General features: G+C 58.2%; 2 protein-coding genes across 6 annotated transcripts in view; one reads left to right on the top strand and one right to left on the bottom strand.

The window, feature by feature from the left end:
• The window catches only part of STRN4 (striatin 4), a 25,202-nt gene extending 16,938 nt beyond the window's left edge, over positions 1–8,264 (bottom strand). For both annotated transcript variants that reach the window (XM_087421476.1, XM_087421477.1), the window contains exons 1-3: positions 7,956–8,264; positions 702–805; positions 71–144 (exon numbers count right to left, since the gene is read on the bottom strand). In XM_087421476.1, coding sequence (XP_087277602.1) covers positions 71–144; positions 702–805; positions 7,956–8,249 — 472 coding nt within the window. In that variant the 5' untranslated portion in view covers positions 8,250–8,264. The remainder of the gene's footprint in view (positions 1–70; positions 145–701; positions 806–7,955) is intronic.
• Positions 8,157–16,389, top strand: FKRP (fukutin related protein). 4 transcript variants are annotated; one of them, XM_087421480.1, is made up of 3 exons: positions 8,337–8,700; positions 9,504–9,565; positions 13,653–16,389. In XM_087421480.1, exon 3 carries the CDS (start codon positions 13,692–13,694, stop codon positions 15,177–15,179), a length of 1,488 nt encoding a protein of 495 aa, XP_087277606.1. In that variant the 5' UTR covers positions 8,337–8,700; positions 9,504–9,565; positions 13,653–13,691; the 3' UTR covers positions 15,180–16,389. The 4 variants fall into 4 exon arrangements, 3 of the variants coding, with proteins under 3 accessions (XP_087277606.1, XP_087277605.1, XP_087277604.1); XM_087421479.1 differs by having other exon boundaries at positions 8,337–9,193; XR_015549467.1 differs by lacking the exon at positions 13,653–16,389 and adding an exon at positions 9,991–10,250 and having other exon boundaries at positions 8,157–9,565.
• The last annotated feature ends 34 nt before the right edge of the window (positions 16,390–16,423 follow it).

The following is a 16,423-nucleotide window of genomic DNA, read 5'->3' as shown; positions in this document are numbered from 1 at the left end:
TCTCTGCACTCCACCCTCAACGTCAGTTTTGTTGGGAGGGGGCCGGTGAGGAGCATCAGAGGGTGGGTACCTTGTTCTGACAGTTCTAGTTTCTTCTCCCCCTGGTTCAGGTCTGTCCCAAACTTCAATTTGTGATATTTGGCCCTAAAAAATGATGAACAAATGAGAGATGCAGAGGAGTAGACAGGGCCAGCGCTCATCTCAGGAAGTCCAAATCCCAGGGCACCGCCACTCCCCCGGCCCCCGTTCCACTCTCCCACCCGAGGCTGAGCTGCCCCGCCCCCATCAGGAAGCAGCCCTGGAGGAGAAGGCGCCACCGACGGCACCGTGAGGACCCCACTCTTGGGAGTCAGGGAGAATGGCTGCTATCCCAACTCCAGGAGCCCCTGAAGGAGTCCTCACCTCGGGAAGCCTCACTGGTACCCAGGAGGCTATTGGAAGGGATAAATGAGCCAACGCATATGCGGTGTCTGCCGCCCAGGGGGCCACCATCATTATGAACACTTTCACCAGTACTTATCCTGAATCCCACCTACTCTGTCCTATTCTGTTCCCCTCTCCTAGAACCACACAGTATTGGGTGATGGAGACGAGAAGGCCTGACCCCAAACCTCCCTCGGCTGGCAGGGAGGGCACCGGCCTCCCGACCTCCCTGCTCAGACCGACTCCTCGGAGGGCAGGAGCGGGGCCCGCACGCTCACCTCTCCTGCTTCAGCGCGTACTCCAGCATCTTGATCCGCCGCACCAGGTCTGTCTTCAGATTCTCTTGCCCTTTCCTTTCTCCCTGGAGGAAGGCCACCTGCGCCTGGGGGGACAGAGGGAACAGGAAGACAGCAGGGCTCAGGCTCACTGACGTGTGTCCCTCCCTCACTCAGGGACAATCAGCTCCAGCCCCCACGCCCACAGTGACATGCAATAGCCATTTCTTCAGGCATGAAGACCGGGGCCCAGTGGAGCACCGACAGGGCACACTGGTCTGTTTCCAGAGTCCCCTGCCATGTCACCCACAATGGAAGAGCTGAAGGGGACTCCTTAACCCCTGAAATTAAAACGTGGCCCGCTTGGGACTAAGTTGGTCCCAGCCTTTCGGGGAGAAGTCGGATTGGGGACGAAGGTGGGGGAGGCAGGCATGAACAGCCCTGGGCTCCTCCTCCCCCCCAAGGCAGGTGCTGTCCTAGGCTGCTGGTGGAGGTGGCGTCTCACTATTCCTACCAGAGCATCTGTCCCTGGCAGGTGGAGGAAGCTTCTTCTGGAGCATGGGGACAAGAGTGGGTGGCTTGGCTTGGCTCCCGCTCCACTGCAAAAGCTTTACCACCCGACCCCTTCCGTGGGGACCAGCCGTCCCACGGGAGTCTGCCCAGGGTGAGGGAGACGTGCCACAGACACGACCCAGGGCCCCCGCCAACCACTTCACACCGTCTGCTGGCATGGGCTGCCGCCGTCTGCTCTGGCCTGTCAACAGGTCTTTTGGAGACATGGGGCCAATGGCCTTCGAGGCAGGATCCTGGCCCCTGGCCATGTTCCAGAAGCCCTGTGCCAAAGCAGGGTGCAGGGCTCGTCCCCAGCTTCTCCCCAAGTTCTCCACTGTTCCAGGCTGGACTCGAGCTCCAGGACCGGCTCGGCCACTGACTCGCTACAATGATCTGAGGCAGGTCATCGGCCTTCTCTGAGCCTCCTAGCCCTTTCTCCTTCTAGAAATCAGGGCTCATGAGAGTGCTTGCCCCTCGTGTATAAGTCCTTCTCAGTCCAAGGCCTAGCACAGAAAGGCTAATAAATGCCAGCTCCTACTTCTGACTGTTTTTCTTCTCCCTGTCCATTCTTCCACAATGCTGCAATGGGCCCTGTTCTTCAAGGGAGCTGGGATCCCCCTGAGACCCGAGACCCACCAGGCAGGGATGTCTGTGGCTCACAGGCCTGCTGCCCCCACAGCGGCCGCTTCTTCCTGGAGCCGATCCCCGCACATCACATGTTGCTGAAGAACTTCAGCGGTTCCACCAGAAGGCCCCAGTCTGGCCCCAGATACCTTTCCCGGCTGCACCCATTCTCAAAGCCTCGCTCCAGGACTCTCGCCTCTCAGATGCCACCTACACTGCTCTCCCTCTCCTTGGGGACCGGGGACCAGGGACCAGGTCCTTCCCTCAGGTTAGCAGAGAACCAAGCACACACTAAGTAATACCCAGGATGGGCCGGGGACCGGGGAAGCAGGCACACTCATACACTGTTAGTGGGGGCATAAAATAATACATCCTTCCTGGAGGGCAATCTGGCCATATCTATAAAAATGCTAAATGCACATTCCTTTTGTCGTAGCAGGTCCACTTCTAGGAATTTATCCTACAGGCATAACTGTAATAGTAGGCTTCCTTTTGAAAAAATAAAAAGAAATACACACGCACCAATGCATGACGAAAGTATCATTCGTTCATTCATTTACTCCACAAATATTTACTGAGCCCCAACTACGTATGAAGTACAGTTGCAGACAGAGGATACAGCACTGCACAGGATGAGGTTTACATTCTAGAGGCAGGTTCTTTCCCGTTCTTAACACGTTTTTCTCTCTACACTTTTTGTGTGTGTGTGTGTGAGGAAGATCAGCCCTGAGCTAACATCCGTGCTAATCCTCCTCTTTTTGCTGAGGAAGACCGGCTCTGAGCTAACATCTACTGCCAATCCTCCTCCTTTCCCCCCCCCCCCCCAAAGGCCCAGTAGATAGTTGTATGTCATAGCTGCACATCCTTCTAGTTGCTGTATGTGGGACGCGGCCTCAGCACGGCTGGAGAAGCGGTGCGTTGGTGCGCGCCCGGGATCCGAACCCGGGCCGCCAGCAGCGGAGCACGCGCACTTAACCGCTAAGCCCTGGGGCCGGCCCTCTCTACACTTTAAATCAACACGTATGTACAGAAGCATCTGAGGCCAGCCAGGTGGACTCACATGGGATCAACAACTCCGAAGTCTGAGTTTCTGTCCTTTGTGTATCTTCTCAGTCACCCAAATCTACTCTGTCCATGAGTCATTTAGAAGGTGGGGGGACAGGTGGAGAAGAGAAGGTCAGCCACCAGACACAAGCCCTGGTTACCTCCTCACGGTCCTCCCTGGCCTCCACTAGCGAGTTTCTCCTTCCTGGCGCCAGCACAGCCCACTGAGGGCCCACAGTCGTTCAACACCCAACAGTGGGGACCGCCCATGAGGGGCTGGGGACCGTGAGAGGCTCTGGCAGGAGAATGGAGAAGATGAGCAGTTCCTGTCCCCACAGGGCTCTCAGTGCAGTGCAGGAGACAGGCACGGGCTGTGACAACTAACGTACGATGTGACTGGAGCAAAGGATGCTATGGGAGGAGGGACAGGCAACCCACTTTTGAGGTTAAGAAGGGACAGTTCAGCTGAGACTGACGGCTGATTAGAAGGCAGCCAGGGGAGTGGAGAGCGCTGCTGGCACAGGACAGAGACAAGGGCTGCATGGCGGCTTAAAGAACTCTAAAAAGTACGGCCACATCAGAATGTGCAAAAGGGTTACTGAGGAAAGTTCAAGAAGCTCGCAGGCCCGACGAAGGATCGCAGACCACGTGAATGGGTTTATTTTATCCTGAGAGCATAGGGGAAGCCATGGAATGGTTTCAAGCAAAGGAGAGATGTAACGAGCTTTGCATGTTACAAAGGTAATTCCAGCTACGATGTGGAGAACTGGTGGCTGGAGAGGAGCGGGACAAAGCTAAGGCCACAAGAAGAGCCCCAGAAATCCCAGGAGAAACAACAGAGGCCCAGACTAGGACAGGGAAGAGTGGATATGAGGGAAGAAAGAGGCAGGACCCATGACCTTCCTTGAGGGGGACGAAAGCAGCGTCAAGAATCACGCCCACCCCCACATTTGCTCAGCCTCCCCTCCATCTGCCGACACACCGAGCCCTGGTCTCCCTTCTCCGAATTATGATGCCAGAATCTCACTCGGTCCACTCTGCTCTGATGTCCCCTTCCCAGTTCCTCCGGCAAAGAGAGAAAAGAGAAGCAGAAACATGTGGTTGAGTGCCCCACGTCGGTGGAATCCCACCTCGAGGGGAAGTGTGGGGGTCAGCCCTACTGCCTGATCTGAAAGTGCCGGGGTGGGCTGGCAGGTATGTTTGGGATCTGGAAGTTCTCTCCGCACCCTATCTACCCACTGCCACTCCCCCTGGCCAGACTGTTAGAACACACACGCCTCCAGAACGTTCTGAGACATGGCTGCCGCCTCTCCTCCAGCTGTTCGCTCTCCAGCCAGGCACCTCTACAAGGCCTCCCGAGGAGCCTCAGCATCTCGGTCCTCCCAGGAGCTGATGTCTCTCTGTATCCCGCTGCCCACCTTTCCATCCCAGCCCCCAGGGAAGGGCTCCCATTCAGCCCCATCTAGCCCTGCGTCTCCTACACTCCTCCTTCCCAAGCGCAGCAGCTCCTGGCAGGGGTGAGTCCCCACAGACCCCTCAGAGCCCCTTGTGAGGCCGGAAGTGGGGAGGGGCCGGTTCCACTCCTTCTCTGTTGCCTTCATACTCGTCACATCTCCCTGTCACTGCCCCCACGTGAATGTCCAGAGATTCCCCCAAGAGGTTCCTCCTGCCCTCAGAGAGCTCGCCTTCCCCGAAGTGCCACAGATCACGGGCAGAGCCACACAATCAACTACACACATTGGGTGCGAATGTGTAGAGTTCTCTGTAGCCTCCCGTGCAAACCAGCCTCCTCTGTTAGCCTGGAAGTTTCTGAAGGGCAGAGACCACATCGCCTACTTCTCCGAATCCCCCCACCTGACAGAGTCCTGCTTTCATCAGACCATACTTATATTCCCACCCCGCTCCAATCTTCGGGTGCCTCCTGGTGGGACCTCACAAGGGGCTGCCTTTCCGCCATTCCACACACACTTTCTGAGCACCGACCGCAGAGCGGGTCCTGTGCCAGGAGCAGCTGCACTCAGCGGTTTGGAAAAAAGGTACTCAGAGATCATCAGGAAAATCTGACACAGTCTGGCCCTTAAAGGATCCCGCAGGAGAAGTCACACCTCTGTCAGCACTAAGTGCTCGAGCAAAAGTGTGCAAAAAGAGGTGCTGCTGATGGGGGTGTAAACGTGGGCAACTCGGCAGACCCAATCACCGTTCATAAACACACCTCGTCCACTATTCCACCCATCTGTTCTGCCGTATCCTCACACGGAACGTAAGGATACTCAAGGCAGCCGTTTCTGACAGAGGAAAACTGGAAACTACCTAAACGTCCACGAACAGGGGTCCAACTAAATGAGCTATGGCACAAACATCCAGCGGAACATAGTCATCAAAAATGAGAGAGAGGGGCCAGCCCTGTGGCGTAGTGGTTAAGTTCGCCCACTCCGCTTCTGCAGACCAGGTTCGTGGGTTCGGATCCCAGGGGCAGACCTACACACCGTTCATCAAGCCATGCTGTGGTGGCGTCCCACATACAAAATAGAGCAAGATGGGCACGGATGTTAGCCCAGCAACAATCTTCCTCACCAAAAAAAAAAAGAGGAAGAGCTCTCTGTGCTAACGTGAAAAGGACACCAAGACCCACGAGTATGTGAAAAAGTCACAAAAGGATACATATAATATGATCTCATACGTTACACAACAAAGCTGCACTACTTTTATACTTTTATAGCAATGAAGTTGGAGAGGAGAGCTGGAGAGAAGAGGAAGAAAGGGACGGAGGGGGACTTCCTTTTTCACACACAGACACACACACACACATATATGTATACTTACATACACACACATTTCTGAGACCTCTGAATGTTCACTAATGTCACAGAACAAAAAAAAACAAAAGTACAGAGACGGTGATGATGTGGAGCCTAGAAAAGGAAGAGCCTTCTGGGTGCCATCCACGAGTTCCACTCAGACTCCCAGAAGGGCCACTAAGGGAGGGAATAACACACACCTTTTCTCTCATCAGTCTCAAAGATGAGAAGGTGGTGTGGTGGGTGCTGTAGGGTGCACCGGCGTGAAGTCCCAGAGCCTCGGGTTCACTCCCGGGTCTGCTGCGACTGCGTGGATGACCCTGGGGAGGCTGCCGAGCTTCCTGGGAGCAGTTTGCTCATCTGAACTGGGCGGCAGAGAGCTACAGAGCATGAGCTTGAAAGCCCTCAGACTAGCCCTGCCACCCATGGGCTGTGATCCTAGGCAAATCACTGACCCTCTCAAAGCCTCCATCTCCGTCTTCCGATTATTTTTTAAAAATGGGGGCCGGGGGGTGGGGCGGTAATATCACTCACCTTTCCAGAATGTTCCAAGGATTAAATGATACCATGTATCTAAAAAACTCAGTCCAGGCCCTGGCCCATAACATGAGCTCAATAAACAGCAGCTGCTGGCATTTTTGCTGAGAGGGCAATGGCACTGGTGCTGCCCACATAAAGGGGTATTGAGAAGATCTAATGAGCTGTACCCTGGGAAAGAGCTCCGGAAGTAGAGCGGGACGCAAAGGCGAGGAGCACTTACATAAGGATTCCTCTCCCACCCCAACCCTCAGATGGCCAGACGGCTAAGATCCTTAGTGGGGCTGGGAGAACTGTAGAATGCTCTCTTTATTCATCCTATTCACAAAATTCTAATCAGTTATTTATTTGAGTCCCCAACTCAACCAGATAGGAAACCTCAAATCAGAAAGGGAAAGATGGGCTGCTAGAAGCAAGTGCTGACTGCTGCTAATAACACGCCAGCCCAGGAACGCTCAGACTCCTGGCAGCCCGTCCCTGGACCCCTTCAAACTCTCAGAACGCTGATGCCCAGGCTCTTTGGGACACTCTCTGCAAAGGGACCCACACTTCTCAAGGTCACAAAACCCAGCCCAGCTCTTCAGGCTCTTCCAAACTCCATCCCAGTGCACATCCCTCTCCCAAGCTACTCCACAAATCATGAGGTCCTTTCCCGGAAACTTCCACAAACACATCCTTCCCACCCACACCCCCGCCCCCCACGGTCGTTCTGACATGCTTCCTCACGCTGCCTTCCTGCTCTGCAACACGCTCCCCCTGCCATCCTCCAGGGGCCCCCGGATTCCTCCTCAGTGTCTCCATCCCACGGTGGACAAGCCTGACCCCTCTCACTCCAGTTCAGAGCCCCACCTGACATCTACACACTCCTCCATCTCGGGGCTGCAGCCCCCACTCTTCCACACCCCCAAACTGGAGTTTCGGCTCTCAAGCTCTCCCACACAGGCTCCCAGGGCAAGTCCTGGCCCCGTCCGTGCTTCCACCGCAGGGACCCTTCCCTGCCCTCGGTACGCACACATGCCAGGGCTCCCCAAAGCTCCCTCCTCGGAGAGGAAGACACACACCTCCATCCCGGGACTCCTCGAGAGCCTCCGCTCCTCCCGAGTCCTCCCACAGCCGTCTTTCAGTTCCCGTCTCCAGACGCTCCGAAACACACCCCCTCCCAGGCTCCCCGACTTCCTCTCCCGACTCAGGCCGGTTCCCCTACCCCGGACCCGGCGGGTCCCCGACGCCCCGTCTCTCCCACCTGGAGCCCATCAGGCTCCACCTCCAAGCGCACCTGGTGGGCCGGGGCTGGGAGACCCCCGCACCCTCTGAGCTTTCGCTCCCTAACTCCTCCATCAGCCCCCAACTCCTCCATCACTCTGGGCTGAGTTCTCTGAGGCTGCCCTGGGGGGCCCCCGTCCCGGCACCCCCCGACCGGCCAGCCCACTCCCACTCCCACTCCAGCCGGCTCCGGTCCCCCGGCCTTCTCTCGCCGGACCCGGCCGGACCCTCCCGCCCCGGGGTCCCCTCGGCCGCGAGCCGCCCGGGGCCCCCGGGACCCCCCTGGGCCGGCCCCTCACTCCTCTCGGGCCGCCGCGGCCCCCCGCCCCCCCGGCCGTCCCGGCGGCCATTGCTCCAAGATGGCGGCGGCGGCGGCGGCGGGTGAGGCCGGGCCGGGACGGGCCGGGCGGGGGGCCGGGGGTCCCGGGGCGGCGCTCACCTGCAGCTCGGCGCGCTCGGCCTCCCAGCGGGCCTTCTCCGCTTCGAAGCGCGCCCACTCGTGCTGGATAAAGTGCAGGATCCCGGGCAGGCTCAGGGGCTCCGGCCCCGCCGTGGGCCCGGGGCTGCCTCCGCCGCCGCCTCCCTTAGCGGCCGGGCCGGGCCCGGGGGACGGGGCAGGGGCCGGGGCCGGGGCCGGGGCCGCGCCCGTCGGGCCGGGGCCCGCGGCGGAGCCGAGCGGGCGGCAGGAGGAGGCGGCGGCGGCGACCGCGGCGGCCGCTCGCTCCTCCATCATGGAGGCCCTGGGCCGGCCCGCGCGCCCGCCGTGCCTCGCGCGCCTGCGCGGCCGCGCCAACCTCCCGACCCCGCCCCCCGCCCCCCGGCCCTCCGCGCGCGCTCGCCGGGGCCGGGTGGGGGGGGCGGAGACGGGAACGAGGCCCGGCGCGCGCCTCGCCCACCCGGGTCGACCCCGACGGCGCGCGTGCGCGCGCGGGGGGGGCGGGAAGGGGGCGCGCGCCCCGAGGGGGGCAAACGCGACCCAGGCGCCGCGCGGGGGTCGCCCCTGGGAAGAGCGGGACTAGGGGAGGGGCCGCTATGTGCCCCCCTCCTCCTTCTTCACCCCAAAGAAAGATTCAAACCCTCTCCAGACCCAAATCCCACTCTCGTCGACAGTCAATGTCTGTCACTCTTTGAGAGAAAGGGCGACCACCATCCTCTCTCATTCCTGGCCAGGGGCGGTTGTCAAGGTAACCTTTCCCCAGCCTGGAACACCCCAGCCTCCCCTCCCTTCCCCTCCACTTTTGTGGTTATGGAGTCCCAAACCTTTCCTGTACCTGCACCAGGAGGAGGTTGCTAAGGTAACCTAAGTCCCTTGTGGTCCTTCTTTCCCTACCCTCATTGGTTACTATGACAACCTCACCTAGCATTCAGGTATAAAGGGCCCCAGCCCCAAGGACACTGATGGCTGAGGGAAACACTTCTTTCCTAACCCCTCCCCCCAGCTACTCAGTTGGCATTACCATGGTAACCATCTCCCCCCTTCCCCATCGTGGGAGGTCCATGGACCAAACCCAACAGGTGTTTTTATTTAGAGAAGATGCTCTGCTGAGCAGTAGTTGCTATGGTTACAGAGCCTGGCCCATCCCCAGAGACGTGAGAAGCAGGCAAAGCCAAGCCCTGGTTACTATGGTAACGGGGGCAGTCCCCCTTCCTGTGACCCTTGGAACCAGGCCCACTAAGGTACGGGATGTTTTATGATTGTCTCTCAGCATGGAGTGTGTCTAGGGGAGGAGTTGTCATGGTAACACCTTCTGTCACTTCCAGTCCTACCTTTCTGGACACATTCATGAGAGGGATGCTTAGAGGTTGCTATGATAACTAACATCCTTCCCTCCCACTCCTAAGATGCTCCAGGTGGTGCCCGAGCTTGTGCGACTTCAAAAGAAATGATTCCCTGACCTTCTCACTGCCACTTTTGTAGATAAGATGAAATTGTGCTCTATTGTGCGAAATTGGCTGATTTGAGGTTTTCTGGTTCTCCTTCCCTCAGCAGTGCAGCTGAGCTGGGCTGGAACCACCTGCCTGGAGCTCCCCCAGCCTGCAACCTAGGAGGTAAGAAGTCCCCCAGTGTCACCAGCAGTCACATGGAAACTGCCCTTTCCTTGTCCCCAAAGGCTTTCCCACATGTCGCTTATTTTCTCTGCCCATCACATACCCATTCTACAGATGCAATAACTGAGGCTCAGGCCAGGTGAACCCAGGCCTGAAGTGAATCTGGATCCACTTAGATTGTTTTGGGGGGAGTGGAGAGACATAGCTTAACCGTCCTTAACTTACCACCTTTTCTCTGTCACGCCCCCTGCTGGTTTCCTGCCCTATCTGTAAGTTGTTTGTGTGGTTCTGTCTGTCTTCCTACCCCTGGAGGGCCTGCCCCATGACTGCCTCCTTCATCACAGGGTCTGGCTCAGAGGGCACTCAATAAACATCTGTTTGTTGAGTGAATGAGTTGAATGAATTATTTAATGTGCTATCTTCAGCTTTGAAAGCCCCTGTCCGGTTAGGGCGGGGGAAAGCTCACTGAAGATGGACCGAGAATTGGACCGTCTGAGTGGACCCAAGAGAGACAGCAGTTCATTGGTTGAAAGCACCACTCTGGAAGCAGCTTCTTGGGTCTTCTTCCCAGCTGTGTGACCCTGAGCAAGTGACTTCACCTCTCTGTGCCTCAGTTTCCTCATCTTTAAATGTGATCGTAACATGAAGATGAAACAAGTTAATAGCATAAAGTGCTTAGAACTGAGTCTGGCATGTCATGAGTGGCTAGAATTGTTGATATTGTTATCATCCTATCATGATTCAGAAAGATGTCGAACGTTCGGACCTTCAAAATCATCGTTTCATCCACTTTGCCCCAGTGAAGGGGTTTTGAGCCCTTACAGTTGGGGAAGCTGAGACGGACCTTGTCGGGGTACTAGATGATTCCTTGCTCTCTCTTCTCTGGTCCGCTCCCCTCCTCATCTGGCTCTCATACCCGCTGCTCTCCAAGGACCTGGTTTCTGTCCTTTGTCCTGCTGGGCACCTCCTGGCCCGGAGTCAGCCAGACAGAGCACAGCAGGAGCCAGGGCCTGGAAGTGGAGACCCGGCTTCTGCCACCTGCCTCCTTTCTGCCTCTGAGCCACAGCTTCCCCATCTGAGGAACGGGAGTCCCTCCTTCATTCCACACAAATTATGCGTTTGGTGGCCGGTGTGTGTGGCTGGAGCTGAGTGAACGAGTGAGAGAAGACGGGGGATCATGCGGGGCTTTATGGGCCACCGTGAAGACTTTGGCTTTTCCTCGGAGTGAGTTGTGAGCCACAAAAGGATTTGAGCAGATGCAGAACAAGATCTAATTCGAGTTTTAACCAGATCCCTCTGGTGCTGAGTGGGGAACAGGTTATAGGGGATGAGAGTAGAGCAAGAAGATGGTCACTTTAGAATCTTTAGAAAATTCTAAAACTATCTAAGGCCCTCTTCTGTGCTTCTGTGTACCTAAGCTCTGAGATTCTGAGGTTTTTAAGACCTCGAAGACTCTGTGGTTCCAAAGGCCCCTCCCCCGTAATAATGTGAGTTCCGTGAGGTCAGGGGTGTTGTCTGTCTCTGTGTGTTGCGTGTCCACCGCCGTGTCCCCAGGGCCTAGAACAGTGCTGGCGTGCTGTAGTAGCTCCACAAATAGACATTGGAGGACGGAAGGAAGGAGGGATCAGGCTAAGGGCCAGAAGGCAATTCCAAGGTTCTGAGGATTAAGAAGTCACTCTCAAGGTGCAACTCAGATTCTTGTGTGTGTGTGTGTAACATCAGCCCTGAGCTAACATCTGCCAATCCTCCTCTTTTTGCTGAGGAAGACTGGCCCTGGGCTAACATCCGTGCCCGTCTTCCTCCACTTTATATGGGACGCCGCCTCAGCATGGCCGGAGAAGCGGTGCGTCGGTGCGCGCCCGGGATCCGAACCCGGGCCGCCAGCAGCGGAGCACGCGCACTTAACCGCTAAGCCACGGGGCCGGCCCCTACAACTCAGGTTCTTAAGTACCAGCCGAGCTGGGGCAGAGAAGGGCATGCGGGACTGGGATGGGTGAAGAGGGGTGGGAGAGAGAGGAGGCAGGAAGGCCAGGGCAGGGCCCCAGGCCCATGGCCACAGTGTGGAGTGTGGCTCCGGGGACCTGAGTGGGCTTCACAGACACACAGAAACCCTGACCCTCGCCATCAGTTTTTTGCCAAGTGCATTTTCAGTGCCCAGCCGTGTGCTAGGAACACAGCGGTGATCGAATGGCCCTGGCTGTACCCTCCCAGGTCTCACAGTCTAGTGGAGCAGACAGACCCATCCCCAGATGGTGCTGAACCAGAATAGGCAGGCCTGGAACGGGGGGACCCCAGGGGCTGCGAGAGCCCAGAGGGGACTTCTGACCCAGCCAGGGGTTCAGGGAGGACTTCCTGGAGGAGGGGCCATCTGAGCTGAAGCCTGAAGCATGAGTAGGAGCTTTCCAGGAGAAAAGAGGAATGGGGAGAAGGGATGTTCAAGAGGAGACTCTGCTAGGCAGAAGGAACAAAATGTACAAAGGCTTAGAAATAAGACGTGTTGGAGGAGAAGTCCAAGGTGGCTTAGGCATAGAGTTTGAGGAGCCATGGCAGGAGATGGGGCTGGGATGATGGGGGGGTCAGGGCCAGGTCACACAAGGCCTTGTGGGATGTTGTAAGATACTTAAAGTTTCTCCCCAGGGCACTGGGGAGCCATGGCAGGTTCTGAGCAGGGAGGAGAGGTCAGATTTGTGCTTTATGAAGACTCCTCTGGCTGCCATGAGGAGGGGACTTGGTCAGGAGAGCAGGAGGAGGCTGAGTGGGGCTGTGGGTGGACCCAGGCTGAGGGAGGGGAGCTGTGGGAATGGGGAGGAGGGGTCAGAAGTATTTAGGAGGTAGGAAGATTAGCTGGGGCTCTGATGCTCCCCTCCCCGTTGGGATAGAAACCTATGAGAATCCCTCGTGGGGAAACTTTTTGAGTATCTGCTCAGAACCCAGAGAGAGTTAATTACACTTCCCGTGCTGGAGACCAGCCAAATCTTCCCGTCCTGATGGGGACAGGGAGACAGCGCCACCTGGGGGTTGCTTAGGAGTGTGGCCAATGAATAGGGGCGTGTCCTATGGCGGGCAGCCTCTCTTGATTCAGCCACTCCACTGAAAAAAATTTTTTTTAATTGTGCTAAAATACACAATAATAAAATTTATCATCCTAACAGTTTTTAAGTATATAGTTCAGTAGCGTTAAGTATATTCACGTTATTGTGCAACCAATCTCCAGGACTTTTTCATCTTGCAAAACTGGAACTCTGTACCTATTAAACTCCCCATTTCTCTCTCCCCACAGCCCTGGCAACCACCTTTCTACTTTCTGTTGCTATGAATTTGACCCATTCCATTAAAAAAAATTAATTAGTGGCCAACATTAAGAGTTGGGATAATTCTGATGTGAGAAAACATTTCTGGCTTTTCTTGCAAAACCAGAGTGATTTGGCTGACCGTCAGGAAAGAGATGACCAGCTGGCACGGGATTTGAGGAAGTGAGAGGGGCGGTGCGGGAGGGGCTTGGGAGCCGAGGCGGGAGGCTGCAGCATCAGGCTCACCCTGGAGCGGGGCCAGGGTGGGAGGGAAGGAAGGAGAGATCAGGGGTGGCTCCCTGGGGCAGAGAATGGAAGAGAAAAGGGTGGAAATTGGGCTTGGGGATGGGGTCCAGGGCGTTTATAACTGACCCGGCATCTGCATAAGTTGACAGTGAATAGAAGGGCGGGACTCTACAAGGAAGAAGGGAAGGTGGTTCATTTGATTAAAACTTACTGAACACTTAGTGTGTCCCTGGCTCTGTGCTGGGTGCCATTGGGGACCCAGCAGTGACCAAGACAGGCTCAGGACTTGCCCTCATGGGTCTCACAATCCAGTGTGAGGACACAGACTGGTCCCTACTCAGTAATGACTTAGAGTGGTTGGGCCAAGCAGGGGGAACCCAGAGGGTTAAAGGAGCCCAGAGCCGGTGCATGACCCCACCTGGGAGATCAGGGAGGGCTTCCTGGAGGAGGGGAGGTCTGAGCTGAAACCAAATAGGGAAAGGGCTGGGAGAGAAAGGCAAGGCTGAGGATGCAACCAGCTCCAACCTCCCCTTTCATTCCCCCCTCCCCAGGATACCCTGGAGGTCCAGCTAGGGCCTGACTTCGGCCCCATGCGGCTCACGCGCTGCCAGGCTGCCCTGGCAGCCGCCATCACCCTCAACCTCCTGGTCCTGTTCTACGTCTCGTGGCTGCAGCACCAGCCCAGGAGCTCCCGGGCCCGGGGCCCCCGCCGTGGATCTGCCGCCGGCCCCCGCGTCACCGTCCTGGTGCGGGAGTTCGAGGCCTTCGACAACGCGGTGCCCGAGCTGGTGGACTCCTTTCTGCAGCAGGACCCAGCCCAGCCGGTGGTGGTGGCCGCCGACACCCTCCCCTATCCGCCCCTGGCCCTGCCCCGCATCCCCAATGTTCGCCTGGCGCTGCTCCAGCCCGCCCTGGACCGGCCGGCCGCGGCCTCGCGCCCCGAGACCTACGTGGCCACCGAGTTCGTGGCGCTGGTGCCCGACGGCGCGAGGGCCGAGGCTCGGGGCCAGCTGGAGCGCATGGTGGAGGTGCTCCGGGCGGGAGGCGCACGCCTGGTGGCCGCCCCGGTCGCCTCGGCCAACCCTGCCCGGTGCCTGGCCCTGAACGTCAGCCTGCGGGAGTGGACGGCCCGCTACGGCCCGGCACCCGCCGCGCCCCACTGCGATGCCCTGGACGGGGATGCCGTGGTGCTGCTGCGCGCCCGCGACCTCTTCAACCTCTCGGCGCCCCTGGCCCGGCCCGTGGGCACCGGCCTCTTCCTGCAGACTGCGCTCCGGGGCTGGGCCGTGCAGCTGCTGGACGCGCCCTTCCCCGCGGCGCACCAGCCCCCGCTGGCCACGGCCCACGCGCGCTGGAAGGCGGAGCGCGAGGGGCGCGCGCGGCGGGCGGCGCTCCTGCGGGCGCTGGGCATCCGCCTGGTGAGCTGGGAGGGCGGGCGGCTCGAGTGGTTCGGCTGCAGCAAGGAGAGCCCGCGCTGCTTCGGGACCGTGGTGGGCGACACGCCGGCCTACCTGTACGAGGAGCGCTGGACGCCCCCGTGCTGCCTGCGCGCGCTCCGGGAGACCGCCCGCTACGTGGTGGGCGTGCTGGAGGCGGCCGGCGTGCGCTACTGGCTGGAGGGCGGCTCGCTGCTGGGGGCGGCCCGGCACGGCGACATCATCCCGTGGGACTACGACGTGGACCTGGGCATCTACCTGGAGGACGTGGGCAACTGCGAGCAGCTGCGCGGGGCCGAGGCGGGCTCGGTGGTGGACGAGCGCGGCTTCGTGTGGGAGAAGGCCGTGGAGGGCGACTTCTTCCGCGTGCAGTACAGCGAGAGCAACCACCTGCACGTGGACCTGTGGCCCTTCTACCCCCGCAACGGCGTCATGACCAAGGACACGTGGCTGGACCACCGGCAGGACGTCGAGTTCCCCGAGCACTTCCTGCAGCCTCTCGTGCCCTTGCCCTTCGCCGGCTTCGTAGCGCAGGCGCCGAACGACTACCGCCGCTTCCTGGAGCTCAAGTTCGGCCCCGGGGTCATCGAGAACCCCGAGTACCCCAACCCCGCGCTCCTGAGTTTGGCGAGAGGCGGCTGAAGCCCTGGCGCCCGCGCCTGCCCCCAGGGGAACATTCGTGCACGGGGAGCTGGCCTTCGTCTTGGTGCCACCGGCATTTGGTGGGCGGACCGAGGATGCCAAGCCGCCCTGCAGGGCCCAGCACAGTCCCAGCCATCAACGACGCCCCCCACCCCAAGATTTCCAAGAACCCGGGCTCCAGGGCTGGGCCAGAGTTTTGGAACAAGAGGGAGGAAGGGTGTAGGTTCTGGGGCTTGCCTGTCGCGATTCAGACCCCGGCTCTACCTCTCACTAGGTAGGTGGGCCTGCGCGAGGGGTCCCGGTTTCTCTGTGCCTCAGTTTCCTCCAGGATTCGCTGAGTACCTGTGTCTAGCACATGAAGAGCCTCAGGACGCTTGGCGGCTGGCGTTGCTTCTGCCACTAGAGGGCGCCCTTGTCCTACCGTGGGGCCGAGGCGACGGGAAGCCAGGACCTCTGTAGCTTGCGCGTGGTCTAGGACAGGCTGACGATCTGCCGCTCTTCCAGATTGCGACCTCCTTCCCTTCTGGGAGAGCCCCGTGACCTGCATGCTGCTCTTAACCCCGTCCTGCAGAGGAGGAAGGAGGCTCAGAGCTCTGCGGGGCAGCGGTGGTTAGAAACTGGGTTCGGATCCCGGCTCCACTTCTTATTAACTGTGTAACCTCCTTATTTTAGCTCTGCACCCGTTTCCCCACTTGCAAAGCGGGGTGCACAATAATCATAGCTCACATTTACTGAGCACCTACTGTATACCAGGCAACATTCTGTGTTTCACACGGATTCACTGATTGATCCCTCACCTCGACCCTCCAAGGTGACAGCTGCTATTATTTCCATTTCACAGATGAGGAAACTGAGGCCAGAATGGTAAAGTCACTTGCCGAAGGTCAGACAGCTTAGGAAGTGGCAGAGCAGGGACTTGAACCCAGGTGGTCAGTCTGGAGCCCACACTGGAGTCGCCCACTATGCCCCTCTCTAATAACCATATAAAGAGGGGCTTTTGGGGGGCGGTACATACCACGGAGCAGCTAAAGCAATGGCAGCCTTCCTTTTGTGATCATGCACCTAAGAGTAAATACCCTTTGTGCATGCGCCCTCAATATATGTATTTATTTAGAAATTATATCCAGTTACTACTATCATTCTGTATATTAGTAATCAGGCTTAAATTATTCCATTTTAAAAATAAAGATAAATATAGAGGTTTCGTTTACTTGCCTCGTCCCAGTGACTTGTCCCACACCCCC

This window comes from Ceratotherium simum, chromosome 33 (genome assembly GCF_057802395.1).
Source record: "Ceratotherium simum simum isolate JZ-2026a chromosome 33, ASM5780239v1, whole genome shotgun sequence".
Taxonomy (NCBI): Eukaryota; Metazoa; Chordata; class Mammalia; order Perissodactyla; family Rhinocerotidae; genus Ceratotherium; species Ceratotherium simum.
Note: the sequence above shows the minus strand (reverse complement) of the source record. Positions and strands in the feature narration are given on the sequence as shown.